Below are 15,681 nucleotides of genomic sequence, written 5' to 3'. Positions count from 1 at the left end.
GGGGAGCAGCTGTAAATAAAGATGAAGCTTCACTCTTCTCCTGCTGTGCCGCCTGGTTCCTAACAGGCCACAGATCAGTACCAGTTCATAGCCTGGGGGTTGGGGACCACAGCTATAGACTACTGAGCTGTAGTACTTAAGTGAGTGACCTACAAAGGCAGGAAGGTAGTGGCTGAATGTTGGGAAAAGTGGAGAAACATTATAGTGCAGTGGTCAAGGACCTGGACTCTGTATTCACACTATTTGGGATCTAGCTCTGGTTCCACCATTTTCGGCTGTGAAACCATGAGCAAATTATTTGTGTGCCTCAGTTTCCTTTTGTCTGAGAGGGGACATATTAAGAGTACCCACTTCAGTGTTGTTCTGAGCATTAAAGAGTTCCTATAGGATAAGTTTATTCAAAATGTTCAGGACAGTATCTGCTATATGGTTCCTCCATATCATTGCTAGAATTAGTGCTATGTAGGTGTGGCACAATCTAGAGGATGACTACGTAAGCGAGTGGCAAGTAGAGGAGAGGACCAAGTTATTGCTGGAGAGTAGGTCAAGGAACAGAAAGGCAAACGTTATGGGAAGGTTCATCTGTGTGCATGTACAAATGACCAAGAATTAATATGTGTTTTGAATATTGGTAAGAAAGAATATTTCTGCCTTAATTTATGTTAGGTAGAATTCTTACATAGATCTTACCTGTTTGTGGAGACCAAATTATTGTAAAGGTCATCTGTGGGTTTTGAAATCCAGAATTAAGACATTTTAAATATTTGTAAGAAGGACAATTTCCTAATCAATGTCTGATGGAAACGATTATTATATTGTTTTAGCATATTAGCAGTGAACACAATCATTTAAAATTGGTCATACAAGTTGTTAAACAGACAATGTCAACAAGTATAGATTTAAAGACTATTCCATTAACTTTAATGTAGAATTATGTTTCCTTCTTATTAAAATTTACCTAATTTTTATCACTTTTTGTTTTATACTTGTAGAAGATATTTTGAGAGCAATGCAAGATTTTTCTACAAGCTAGAATTGTTCAGAGGCAGAAAAAAAAATATATAAAAATTTATATGAGAAATTCTTAAAATTCTGTTGTATTTGGTAACAAAATATGTTCTTATAAAATACCCTGCATATATAGAAGTAGAAGACAGTTGATTGGCAAATTTATGGAAAAAAACATTTTGGTTATACATTTTAACTTGTTAATTGGCTTAATTTTGAATTTCTTCTTCCAGATTTAATATAATTAGTAAGTGTATTTTTATTTTGAGGGTTCATGAATGGTTTTGTTGGGTTTACATAAAATAGGAAAAGGTAAATTGTGAAGTATGCATATAGTGTATAAAATTGATACTTCATTAACATAATATTGAAGATTTTATGTTCAACAACCAGTTTTTAGGAGATCAGCAACAAATATATAGTGAAAAGAATGATATCCATAAATCCTTTGTAGATATCTTTTATTTGTTTTGACAGATTTTTTTAAATAGGAATTAGGCAGGAGTAACGATTGGGTATCACTTTTATTTTATAATGAAATATACGAGTATTCAGGCCCCGAAATAACGTAGAACAGAAGGGCATGCGGTGCTTAGCAGCAGTTGACTTTTAAAATGAAATAATGGATATCAAAGCTTCATGATCTTTTTAGGGAAACCTTCCTGTGTCCCAAAAGGGAGGACCCCCTTGATAACGATCACAAAGGACAGATAATTATGAGGCTCTCAGCTGTCATGGAGTATTGGTGAGACAATATGGAAACACCTTATAAATATTAAAGAGCAATCATTACTCTTTAATCATATACAGATACGTGTGAGTGTGTGTGTGTGTGTGTTAGATTACGCCTCAGGAAACAGCACACATGGTAGGAAGACTAATCTCTATTTCCCTTGCCCATGTAGATTCCTCTGCTCCCCATTCCTTAAGAACTTTCTGCCTTTTCCTCATTCCCACCTTTGGCTTCCGGTGCCCACTGAATCTTTTTAGCCCCATGTCAGTTTTGCATAGGGCAAAGAGTGGCTCTCAACAAAAATGTCCGGAATTTATAAAAGAGAGGAGAAGCTCAAAACCACAGATAGTAATCAGTGGGAAGACCTAGACCACTTTTAACCTTGATTCCAAATTCTAGAATAATTGCAGCTGCAGCCTAGTGGATACGGACTGTCTGAGGCTCAATGGTAAACACTTCTCTGGTATTATTGATTTTAGTCTTCACATTACCCCTATAAAGTGGGTACCCTTATGTCTACATTTTCCAAGGGAAGCAGGGAGTGTTGGCAACTTTCTTACAATACTTACAGCTTATCGAGTCAGGATTAAAACTCAAATCTCCAAACATCAAACTGCACACGCCACCCTCATAAGGACTGTTGCTCCATGCTGGGGAAACAGAACTATACTGGATACTGTGGAAGGATGCAAAGGACATTTCACAATATCCCCTGCACTAGCAACCAGATCCTACGCCGAGTGTGTTAAAGACAGGAGACATATTTCTTTGACTCTACTAACACACCCCGTTTTAGTCCGTTTTGTGCTGCTATAACAAAGTAACTGAGACTACATAGTTTCCAGGTAATAGTAATTGATGTTCTCACAGTTCTGGAGGCTGGGAGGTCCAAGAGGAAGGCACTGGCAGGTTCGGTTGTCTGGCAAGGGCTGCTCTCTGCTTCCAAGATGGCACCTGTGGCAGCATCCTGTAGAGGGAATGAATGCCGTACCCTCACGTGGCAGAAGGCTGAAGGGCAACCTCAGTGAACACTGAGTAAAGCTTCTTTTATAATACAAGGGGCTTAATCCCATTCATGAGGGAGTAGCTCTCATGGCCAAAGCACCTCTTAAAGGCCCCACCTCCTACCATCATCACATTGCCCGTTAAGTTTCAACACCTGGGTTTTGGAGAAGAACACGCATAACTAAGCGTGGACTGGCTTGCTTCAGGTTTGCCCTCAGCACTGAAGAAATCCTAAGTAAGCACAAGGTAATTCGATTCCATTAATACAGGAAAGATTTTTATGGGAACTGTGAGTCTTTAGCCAATTCCTAGAGAAATAAAGGACATTTACTGGCTGAACGGAGGAATTGTGCTGGGGATTAAGTAGAGGAAGGGCCTTTGGGATGGCGGGCAGACACAGGTCCGGGGAAGTGCTTTATGAGCTTACAATAGGAAGAGGAACAGAGTTGAGGATCCTTTGGGGGGAGTAGTAGGAAAGGTGCTAGATTCACAAACTGACAGATAATTGTATCTAGACCGAGAACTTGAGAAGTAATCCAAAGTTAAAGTAATAGCGCCAAAAAGTGGAGAGGAAAGTGTGAATTCAGTGTTCTTTCAATAAGGATTCATACATGATGAATTAATTCACTCAACAAATATTTGTTGAGAACCTTCCATGGTCAGGCATTACCCTAGGTGATAATAAAAGAATAATAATGTCTGTCCTTATTGGGCAATATCGAATCCTGGCAACGATTGTGTGAGATAGAAGGGGTTATCTTATTTTATCCTCACTTTACAAAAGATGACACTGAGGACCAGCCAGCTTAAGTAATCGGTTCCGGATGACCTAGTATTTGAGCAGGAGTTTGAGTTTGTGTGACTCCAAAGCCCACACATTGCCCAGTACACTGTGCGGCCTACATAAGAGGGAAGCCGTGAGAGGTTGTGTGAGGCTTTGAGTACAGAGAATGAGAAAATTAGGTGGTTTTTTTTTATTGTGGTCGACAACACATTACATGAAATGCACGCTGTTAAAAATTTTCCGGTGTACTATACAGTATTGCTAGGTATATGCACATTGACTTACAGCAGACCTCTGGAACTTGCTCATCTTCTGTGGCTGAAACGCTATGTCCCTTGTTCCTTGCTTTCCCATTTTCCCCTCCCCCAGCCCCTGGCAGTCCCCATTCTACTTTCTGCTTGTATGAATTTGACTATTTTAATACCTCATTAAAGTGGAAGCGTGCAGTATGTCTCCTTCTGGACCTGATACCAGTTTGTTTCACCTAGCACGATATTCTCTAATCCAGCCACGATGTAGGAGTGTTTTTTGACAGTACAAAACTTGAGAGGTTCTTGAAACTTGTGAAACGTACACATTGCAGAGACGAATATAATGGGCCCCATGTTTTGATCACCTGGCTCCAACAACTGTCGAAAGGCAGCTCATTCTGTTTTATGTATTGCCTTCTCCAAATCTGATGTGGTGCCCGGGCCGACTCGACTATTTGAAAGCAAATACATGACTTTTTAAGTCAATTTGGCTTGTGTGTGTTAGACAATGTGCCTCAAGTCATATCGTTTTCAATGTTATATTTTTTTCCTAATTACAAGAGTGATTCAAGATTGTGTAAAACATATTCCAACCTTATAGAGGCACGTGATGTAGAGAGTAACGGTCTCTGTCACCTCACTGATAACTTTTATCAGCAATTTAATCTATGCTATCAGTGGGTCCCTTTCCCCCCAGTCTGCACACTAATGTGCACCTCGCGACCACGTGAGGGAGCTTATGTTGCTCTCTAGCCTTGTTCCCTTAACCGTGCAGCCAAATGATGATTCCATCACAGGACTGACAGTCAGAATAAACTAAGCCCATAGGCATGTCTACACCTTCGGTGCTTGAGACAGCACTAGCAGTCCTCCCCACTCAGGAATCTCGTGCATAAACCCTTACCTGCCGGTTGTCCTTCCTCTTTACACCTGATGTCACTGAAATTCAGGGAGCTCCACGATCACTTTTGCAAAGTGTTAATTTTCGTGCATAAACCCTTACCTGCCGGTTGTCCTTCCTCTTTACACCTGATGTCACTGAAATTCAGGTAGCTCCACGATCCCTTTTGCAAAGTGTTAATTTTGAGGAGCAACAATGCAGCACTATATGGTAAAGGTAGGTATTGAAATTAATATTTCACTTAAGCCCGTTTCAAATAATTCAGAAAGACAATACTGCACTGTTGGTATTTTCAAAAACCCTTGCCCTGGATTTAATATTAAGTTTACCTTTTCCCCTTTTTTATTCATTTTATATGTTCATACCGTTGTGTGATTATACTCTTCATTTTCTTATCCCATAGATATTATTATGGCATTTCCCACTATGCACGATCATATCATTCCTTAGAAGTAAATGATCCCATTTTCCTCACAAACAATTAAACATATCAGTTGGTACCTTTTGCGGGTCAAAATATATCTGCTACGTTAGACATTTAAACAAACAAATGCCCACGACATTCTGCACTTGAGACTTGTAACTCAAGGTCAGGACAGAACACTGCTAATTTGCATATTTTGTAGACTACAGGGAGGCGGAGATTCTCACCTTGAGGAGTGTTTTTACTGTCTGCTTGGTTGGGGACCTTTCGGTATTTTGATAGAAGTTGGTTCTTAGGAGGTCACTGCCTTCAATTCAAGCTTAGCATAGTAGGAAATCTCAGGAAGACACAAGCCATTCTGAGGTAAAAGGCCTGGCTCAGTGACTCCCAGCTGCATGGTCTTGGTGTCAGGAGGAATACTGGGGAGACAGGAGCCCGACGCCTCCCATTTCTGCCGAACTGACCCTCAGGATGGTCCTGTGACGAAGGTAGTGTCATCATTGTGTTTTACAATGAAATGAGAACAAATCTGTTTTAAGGGACACAGACGTAGGAATTGAGGGTTCCAGATTGAGAAGCCTTACTACCTAATTGGTGTCAATGTGTTTTGGATGAGCAGCACTGAGAGGACCCTCATTCAACTGGGCAAAAATGCAACTGGCTGCCTGGTTCAACCTGACATCTCAGAGCATTTGCAGTCTGGGTGCAATAAAGGGGCTGTGTGCACAGATGCCAGGGCAGCCTTGATCTCCTCCCACTGCTTAGGCAGGGATGAAGGTGTTTTGCAGTTCAGACGGATAAGCTTTATTTAGATATCTGCACAAAACTAGTAACCTGGCCATTCAAATGTTGACGGATTTCGACACAGTAAATTTTGCATAGAAGAAATCTCATGGGTATTTGTTAGCTGGTCACCAGCGTAAAACATCAGGTGTATAAAAATTGGAGTCAAACCTCGGTGGCACTGTATCACCTTCGCGTAACCCTAGGCCCTGTGAGAGTTTGAAGAGCACAGCTCTGCTCTGGACTCTCCTTTAGGCCATGAGCTATAGCGTACCCTTCCTCAGGTCCCCAGTGTGTTGCGTGATAGATGCAATGTGACAATGTGATGCGTTCTACTGTATCCCCTGGGTCCCCAGTGTCGTGTCACCTTCAATCCACGTAGGATTAAGGATCCTTCTGCCCCGAAAGAGCTACAGGCCGTCACCAATCACTGTGTTTGCAAAGCCTTCTTGCCTTTACACCCCAATGTCTGAGTTTGTCTCTGCTAAAGTCTCACGCCATTGGTGGTAAGGCATTCTTTTAATTGAGGAGCCCTGGTGTCAAGAAAGGACTTAATCCCCCCACACGGGGCTGCCAACTCCTCATCCAATGGATGGTTTCCTCTGCGGTGCCATCACAGGATAAATGGTCAGCTGCCTGTGCTCCACGGACACTGTGAGACTGCGATGTGGGTGACGGTTGTGTTCACGGACACTGACTCCTACGTATAGAGCAAGCATACACGATACATAATGAAATAATGAGAAAACTCAGAGACTAATTAACATGTACTACATCCATCTTCAGTAAAAGAAATGTTGACCAAAATACAAAATAGTGATGGTTTCTATTCCTCAAAGGTAAAAGAATATACTCGTGAGAATTAAGTGCACAGAAAACAGCCTGAAGTGTTTATTTCACGTCTATACCTATTGGCAAAAGTTCTCAAATGAGGGACGTCTTAGGACTTTGACATCATACTGAAGACATATATTCCAACACATACTTTATTTTATTTTTTTTATTTCATCTTATTATGGGGGATACAGAATTTCAGGTTACATACGTTGCCCATGTACCGCCTGTCCCCCCAAGTCAAAGCTCCAGGCGTGTCCCTTCCCCAGACAGTGTGCATTGCACTCATCATGTAGGTATATACCCATCCCCCCTCACATCCCCCCCTTTCTCCGAGTGAGCACATTCAAGCACCAACACATACTTTAGATTAACGGGAAAATCTTTTACAAAAGTCAGGAAGTAAATTGACCCAGAGTATTAAATATTTATTCACGGTGGAGGCCTCACTTCTTCCTATATAAGATACCAGAGTTTGGAAAATAGAATAGGAGTGCACTTGTTTTTAAAAATTTGGAAAAAAGTTAAACGAAGTGAAGAATGCGTTCAGGGGCCAGAATAACAATTGTCCACATGCAGAAACTCGGGAGAAAGTCACTCCTCTTCTCTAAGTGGGAGTGGATTTTTCAACGGCATGAAAGCATTTTGAGTAACTCAGCAACAGATCGAGTTTCACTGACTTATACACATCAAATTCGGAAACAACTTCGGGTTCATTAAATGCAAGACGTACAATTGAAGATTTTGTGTTTCATGGATAAAACCATCAATCACATAAAAGAAAAAGGGAGAGAATTAATTTTTCTCATATTTACATGCATATAAAATCAACTTCGCATACGCCAACTGAACATCACACTTTTAAAAATATTCTGTCTCAACAGAAAGGTATACAATATTGAACCATAGGTCACTAGGTATATATACATTAATTAAATACTTTTGCTCATGCTAAGGGCAGGTGTGATTTATCAATAAGAGTGGACACAAATAAATTAAATGAAATTTTGAATTTTTTTGTGAAAGTGACATTTTTCACAAATCTATGTCTCACAAGTGATATTTATATATCTTAGTCTTGGTCTTAATGATTTTTGGCAGTGTAACATCTTCTGGGGCACAAACTTGTATTGCTTTTATTAAGTCCTGTAAATCTGCAGAACATATTTCCTCTGGAGTTTTATGGTATTAGAATCAGTTTTGTAACTTACTAATTTTGCACAAAAGGGTGTACATAGATTTTATCTTCTTTAACTTTTTTCTTAAGGAAGACCAGTGTAACCTTCCATACCTGTGATTTCTGCCATTTGAGACTGACACAGATCCACTGAGGCCAAACGTAAAGTTGAATCATCTTTATTGCTAAAAGTTAGTTGACAGTGCTAGGGAAACAAAGTCCCCAATACTATCAAGGGGCTGAAAGCCTGAAGCATACAACTTTGGAACGTCTGCTACTCATAGAACTCTTTAGCTTTTATTTGAGTTTTAACAGAAAGGGGGTCTGGCGCTGAACAAACACATGAACAAAGAACATATAATAATTGAAACTAGACTTTTTAGGCCACAATAGCTTCATGTAGCTCATTTTAAAACCGTATCCTATCACACAGGTTCAGCTTCGAACTTCAAAGTGTCATCAGAATAACAGGGACAGTATAATCATCTGAACACTGGCCACTTCTTCCCGCTGCTGTTACAGGAAGAGATATTAATCATTTCTTTCATCTTTGTGTATTATGAAAAATTCAGCCAATACAATACCTTAGTGCTTAATCAATCCTTAGTTTTGAGTTTCAAATACACAATACTTACATTTTGCATCATCAGTTTTGTTGGCAACGCGCCGAATTCTTTTCCAAGTTCACTTCCTTCACCAATAAGATTTCCATGATCCTCCTCCAGGTCCTGGACACTCTAAAACAACAAGCCTAGTTCACTTCTAAACCACCACGTTTCATTACGTTATAAATACGTACAGACACATTTCAAAAGAAGTACAGTTTAAACTTCAAATGATGGTCATTATTTATTCCAAATAAAAACCATACTGAGTATTGCATGAACACCAAAATACCCACTGCATAAACATAGAAATGTGTGACTTGAGCAAAATATTATTGTAATAGGAAGTACAACGCTAACACCCCTTACATGAAGTAATATGACAATGAACTTTGGAAGCCAAGGTGGAGCAAAGAACAGAAAAAGAGCTAAGTTCCCCTCGATCAGTGCCATAATCGTGAAATCCCTGAGTAAGTTTCCAAACCACCAGGTATTAAAACATTTATCATCCCTAATGGTAAACAAAACATGATTTCCTTAAAGGGAATATTCTGACCTGTAGAACGACCTCTTCAATTATTAAAAAATAAAAATAAAAAAAATTTGTGATTTAAATCATTACCCTTCGTTCCACAAACAGTGAAATAGTGCATCCTACGTAAAGCAAAGTGTGTCGAGTGCTGTGGAGGGATTAAAAGATAAATACACAATCTCTTCCATATTTGGGGGTCAGGAGCAAACACATAAATAGAAATCACATAAAAGTTGCATAATAGGAATGGAAGGTCAACTTGCTGGAACTATGCAGTAAAAAAGTGGAGGTTAATAGCTGCTTAGTAGGAAAAGGCATGAAATTTCGAAGGGGGAAGAAAAACGAGTCATAGCTATTGTGCAGGAAGAGCACAGGAAAGCACGGGGTGATGCTTAGCTGCGTCAGAGAGTGATGTCTCCCTGGGGGACGAAAGAAAGGACACAGCCAACGGAGTTTCAAAAGGGGTCATCTAACGGGGGGCGGAGGGACTGGTCTGTGAATGTCTAAGAATTCAGGAGGGGAAGCTACTGGCAGGCTGGGAAGAGTCAAGGGTTATATGTTAGGAAGATAAACTAAAAATGGAGCTATCCTATGGCCCAGCCATCCCACTGCTAGTCATGGATCCAAAGAAAGGAAATCAGTCTGTGGAAAAGATCCCTGCACTCCCACACTGACTGCAGCACTAGTCACAATAGCCAGGACTTGGGATCAACCGAAGTGTCCATCAACTGATGAATGGATAAAGGAAATGTGGTACACACACAATGGAGTATTATTCAGCCATAAAAAAATGAAATCCTGCCATTTGCAGCCACAAGGATGGAACTGGAGGACATTATGTTAAGTGAAATAAGCCAAGCAGTGAAAGACAGACTTCCCGTGTTCTGACTCCCACGTGGGAGCTAAACATTAAAACCATTGCTCTCACGGTGCTAGAGAGTAGAATGGTAGGACTACAGGCTGGGAAGGGTAGCAGAGAGCGGGGATACAGTGGGAATGGCTAACGGGTGCAAATATATAGCCAGACAGAATGCACAAGATCTAGCATAAGACAGCACAACAGGGCGACTACAGTCAACCAGTTATCGTATACTGTAAATTAACTAGAAGGGTGAAATTGGAATGCTCCTAACACAGAGAAACGAGAAATGCTTGAGGTGACGGGTAGCCCAGTCACCCAGATTTGATGAGTCCACACTGCATGCCTCTGTGAAGACATCACATGTACCTCGTAAATATAGACAACTATTAGGTACCCATAAAAAAATTAAAAGCAATTTGTCATCACATCAGTAATACTGCAGTACTGCAATACTACTGCAATACTGCAATAGTGCAAGCAAATATACCATGAACTACTCAGGAAATCAATTTGAAATAAAAGAAATACTCATTCCTTACAATTGGGTCCTTGCTCTTTGAGAAACATTGGCAGTAGACAGACAATGCAGTCACATGTAGCAGTGACCTACTCCTCCCGTGTTCATCTATATTTACTCTGCTACAAAACTCACTGTGGAACAAAGAGCCATGAAGACTCTTAGTAACCTATTAGAATTCTAGAAGAAAACGTAGGAAAGACTCTTACAGACATTGGCCTAGGCAAAGAATTTATGAAGAAGACCCCTAAGGCAATCACAGCAACAACAAAAATAAATAAACGGGACCTGATCAAATTAAAAAGCTTCTGCACAGCCAAAGAAACAGTCTCGAGAGTAAACAGACAACCTGCAGAATGGGAAAAAATTGTCATATACTACACATCAGATAAAGGACTGATAACAAGAATCTATTTAGAATTCAGGAAAATCAGTAAGGGAAAATCAGTAAGAGAAAATCGAACAACCCTATCAAAAAGTGGGCAAAGGACATGAATAGAAATTTTTCAAAAGAAGATATAAAAATGACTAACAAACATATGAAAAAATGTTCAGCATCTCTAATCATCAGGGAAATGCAAATCAAAACCACAATGAGATATCACCTAACTCCAGTGAGAATGGCCTTTATCAAAAAGTCCCAAAACAATACATGCTGGCATGGATGCGGAGAGACAGGAACACTCATACACTGCTGGTGAGACTGTAAACTAGTGCAACCCCTGTTGAAAGCAATGTGGAGATACCTTAAACAGATTCAAGTAGACCTACCATTCGATCCAGCAATCCCATTATTGGGCATCTACCCAGAAGAATAAAAGTCATTCTATAAAAAAGACACCTGCACCCGAATGTTTACAGCAGCACAATTCGCAATTGCAAAGATGTGGAAACAACCCAAATGCCCATCGATTCATGAATGGATTAGCAAAATGTGGTATATCTATACCATGGAATATTACTCAGCTATCAGAAATAATGGTGATATGGCATCTCTTTGTTTGTCTTGGAGAGAGTTGGAACCCATTCTATTAAGTGAAGTATCCCAAGAATGGAAAAATAAGCACCACATGTACTCACCAGCAAACTGGTTTCCCTGAGTGCACATTTGGGAATAACACCAATTGGGTATCGGACAGAGGTGGGGGCTGGGGGGGAAGGGATGTGTGTATACCTACTTGATGAGTGTGATGCGCACTGCCTGGGGAATGGACACGCTTGAAGTTCTGACTGGGGGGACGGGGGTGGGGGAAGGGGATGGGTGCACACCTACATGATGAGTGAGATGTGCACTGTCTGGTGAATGGACACATTTGAAGCTCAGACTCAGGGGGATTGGGAGGCATGGGCAATATATATAACCTGAACTTTTGTACCCCCATAATGAGCTGAAATAAAAATAAATAAATATAAAATAAACAATCTGTAGACAGAAGTGGAATTGTTGACATTTCCAGAGAAACTATAGCCACATTACCTAGGCAGGATTTTAGGTAAGAAATATAAACAGCAGGTAATGCTGAAGGGTGGGAGAGAACAGAGTGAAGCACCGAATGGGGTGGCCACGAAAAAGAGCTTGTGGGAGACACCTTCTCCCTGCCATGTGACCCACCAGAATTTAACAGGGGAGATGAGGAGGGTGGCAGATGTGTTAGCAAGGATCTTTATGGGTGCTAAAGGAATCTTCCCTTTCTGCAACCAGAGTATATAGGCCTTCCAGCATCCCCCCATCCGCATGCAGGTGTCAGGATGGTGCATTGTGATGTCTAAGGTCCCCCAGGGCTCCCATTGGCTGGGGAGTGGCTCAGTGACCAAACAAAGCTCAGGGGGCGTGGCCGGGCCCTGCTGAGACGTTCCATTCTCACTGGCCTTCTCAGGCGGGATGCCAGTGGATGGAGAATTAGAGGCTGAACTGCCTATCGGTCACCGCCCGCTCCGTTGTGTGCCTCTCCACCCTGCAAAGCCCCTGGGCCCTGCCACACTGACATCAGTGTGTCTCCTTGCCAGGGTCCTATGTGCGCCTGATACTCAAGTTCCAGGTCCAGAGGGAAGTCAGCAGCTACCTTGGGCAGGTCTACTGGCCTACGGTCCTCACCACTATTCTCTCCTGGATATCGTTTTGGATGAACTATGATTCCTCTGCAGCCAGGGTGACAATTGGTAGGTCCTGTCTCCGTCCCAGGGAGGAGCGTGGGTTGTCTTCCTCGGAATAAAAAAGGCGAGCGTAAGGGAGTGGTACCTGGCGCAGCGTGTGACTGCATGGGCAAGGAAGCAAGGGCTTTTCCGGCAGGCGTATGTGTAGGTGCTCGGCCAAGCCCCGGTGGAGAGACTGACATTGGAGACGGGTGTGAAAAACACACTAGACTTGCAATCCTGGTATGTTGTGCCCAAAGTACCAGAATTCATAGTTTGTTGAGTCCATAACTCAATGGACAAGTCACACATTTAGAACAGAAATACAACACAATAAACATTGATTTAATCCAGGCATCATAACGCATTACCAGGCAACAGGGCTTCAAGAGGAGCTGCCCTGAAGGAGCCTCTAATCGGCCCCAGATCCAGGCCTGCTTTCTCTGTCACCGTCTTTGGGGCAGACTCCTCGGCCTCCTTCTTCAGGAGATCATTCGGGACTAAACCTTTGCACTTGTGTAATAGTTTAGGGCTCACAAAATTTTCCCAGGGACTAAAGGAAGACAAAAGGGGAAGGGGCCAGCACAGGGCAAGGGGGAACCACAGGTGTTAATCACGGAAAAGCAGCCTTGGCTGGGGTTTTGGCACTTGACCGTAAGAGCGATGGGATGTCGTGGACTGCTGAGGCAGAGGCTGGGCTTCAAGATGGGGGAGGAGGAACAAAGCCAGCACTTCAGCAAAGGCGCTCCCCGGCCCAGAGAGGTGCAGGCTTTTGCTGAGGGCCCTCCTCACTCCAGAGATGGCCAGGGGCCCAGTGGCTTGCCAGGAAGCTCAGCCACCAGAGGAGACTGAGCCGGTGCCGTTCTGTTTGTAGGTCTCACTTCGATGCTCATCCTGACCACCATCCACTCTCATCTGCGGGATAAGCTCCCCCACATTTCCTACGTCAAGGCCATCGACATCTATATCCTCGTGTGCTTGTTCTTCGTGTTCCTGTCCCTGCTGGAGTATGTCTACATCAACTATCTTTTCTACAGCCGGGGACCTCAGCGCCCCCATAGGTGACGCAGGAGGCCACGAAGAGTCATTGCCCACTACCGGTACTAGGAAGTGGTGGTGGGGAACGTGCAGGTTTGACTTTTTGATTGACAATAAGCTTTCCCTGAGCACCTGTGGAGCCCCAGCTTAGCGCTTTTGACCCTTCCGCATTTCGTAGTTCCTTTAATCTTCACACGCACAGACACACAGCACACGTGTGTGCGCACACACACACACATGAACAGGTAACGAGGAAGTAGGACTCTTTATCATCACTCCTTGACACATGATCATTGTCCAAGGTCACAAAGCAAGTACACGGCAAGGCTGAATTTCTGCAGACCTTTGGACAAAATCTAATCCACTTTGCACACGTCCAGGGCAGGCACTGAAGCTGGAAGGGAAGATGGGCAGAGGGAGGCTGAAAGGAAGACAGATGCCGGAGAGGCTGGCCTGCCTACCCTGCCTTCTTTGGCACTTCTGACTCCCAAGGCAGTGCTGAGGCTCTTGCTGTGGGCGGTACGTTAATGTCCAACAACGTCCCTCCTCCTTCGCAGAGAGCCCAGCCCTGCCTGCCTGAGCAGGCCTCCATCCACCACACAGCGCTCCCGAGGGAGCAGCTGCCCCCAGGCAGACATCCGCTTGGCAGCCGCCATGGCCTGCCCTTGCATGCTGACAGCCTCTTGGTCCTGTTCCTCAGCCCCCTGCACACCAGAGACCCCTAGCGGAGACGGCTCTGTCTGTCAAGAGATTGACAGTAACAATGCAAGTGCTGATGAGGAAAGACCCTCCCCTCTCCCTGCCCCCGTGCATAGCCACCTAGGCCACAGGAAACTGATGAGCCTATCCATTATCTCCTCAAAGGATGGCCTGATTATCGTGGAAGACGGAGTCAGCTCTCTTCCCAACACCCCGGCTCAGGCCCCCCTGGATAGCCCGGAAAGCCTCAGTTCTCTGATGTCCATCTCTGAACAGGCCCAGCTGGCCACCTCAGAAAGCCTCAGCCCACTCACTTCTCTCTCAGGCCAGGCCCCGCTGGCCACCGCAGAAAGCCTGAGCAATCTCCCCTCCACCTCAGTGCGGGCCCGCCTTGGCTACGGTGTTTGCTTTAACGCTTTCCAGAACAGTGACAGTGTCATTCCCACCGAAATCCGCAATCGTGCCAAGGCCCATGGCCGTGCTGAGACTCGTCACTCCAAAGACTCTGATGGGAGCTTGAGCTCAGACGAGAGCCACGGCCGTCACCCCAGTGGGCGGCCCGTGCTTCGCCGTGGCCAGGGCTGTGTGCAAAAAGCAAACCGTGAGCTGGAGGAGATCCACAGCTTACACGATGACGTCAATGTTGAGAGCAGCTGCCTTGGCCTTGAGGAGCAGCCCGAGTGTGATGCTGATAGTATCTGGAGCCTGGATGATGATGACCTCATGGCCAGTGGCCAAGACAAGGACAGTAGCTCAGAGTCTGAGGACAGTGCCCCCCCGAGCCCTGGGTGCGCCTTCCCCGAAGAGTTCTCCTTCGATCTCTTCAACCCCGACTACGTCCCTAAGGTTGACAAGTGGTCCCGGTTCCTCTTCCCTCTGGCCTTTGGGTTGTTCAACATTGCTTACTGGGTGTACCACATCTATTAGGCCCCCAGTGGCCCCAGAGCGGCAGGGACACTGTGCTCTGCTCCTTTATGGTTTCTTTTGGTTTTATTTTTCCCTCTCTCCTTCATTCCTTTTATTTTGTGGCTTTCCGGGCAATCTGATCAGTTCCACACTTCTCTTTATAAACATGAGTTGCCGAGTGATTGGAAAGCGTGTATTCTGGCTGGAAAGGAAGGGACTGAGGAGGATCTGGAGGTAAAGAGCACATTGATTTCCTTTCCTGCTAGAAGGCGCTCACCTTTGCAAAGACTTCTCACGGCTAGTAAGCATGGAAAGGCCCCTGGGAATGTTTAGAGGACAGGGGGCAGCCAGGCTTGGGGACAGGGGAAGGATCTAAGCCTTGCTCACAAACGTTTCTGGGGGCTTTTCTGTCCCCCTGAGGTGTCAAACTTTCTTTTTCATGACTTTTTCTCTTCTTCTTTTTTTTTTTTTTTTTTTTTTTTTCTCCTA

The 15,681-nt window shown here is 43.7% G+C and overlaps 1 protein-coding gene across 1 annotated transcript in view; it reads left to right on the top strand.

Annotated features, from left to right (window-relative positions):
* LOC138378827 (gamma-aminobutyric acid receptor subunit theta-like) overlaps positions 1–15,213 on the top strand; it is a 36,215-nt gene extending 21,002 nt beyond the window's left edge. The window contains 3 exon segments of the mRNA XM_069464164.1: positions 12,424–12,576; positions 13,424–13,680; positions 14,452–15,213. Coding sequence (XP_069320265.1) covers positions 12,424–12,576; positions 13,424–13,680; positions 14,452–15,213 — 1,172 coding nt within the window.
* Positions 15,214–15,681: the final 468 nt, after the last annotated feature.

This window comes from Eulemur rufifrons, chromosome 30 (assembly GCF_041146395.1).
Source record: "Eulemur rufifrons isolate Redbay chromosome 30, OSU_ERuf_1, whole genome shotgun sequence".
In the NCBI taxonomy this organism is placed as follows: domain Eukaryota; kingdom Metazoa; phylum Chordata; class Mammalia; order Primates; family Lemuridae; genus Eulemur; species Eulemur rufifrons.
The sequence above is the reverse complement of the archived record's forward strand: the minus strand, read 5'-3'. Positions and strand labels throughout refer to the sequence as shown.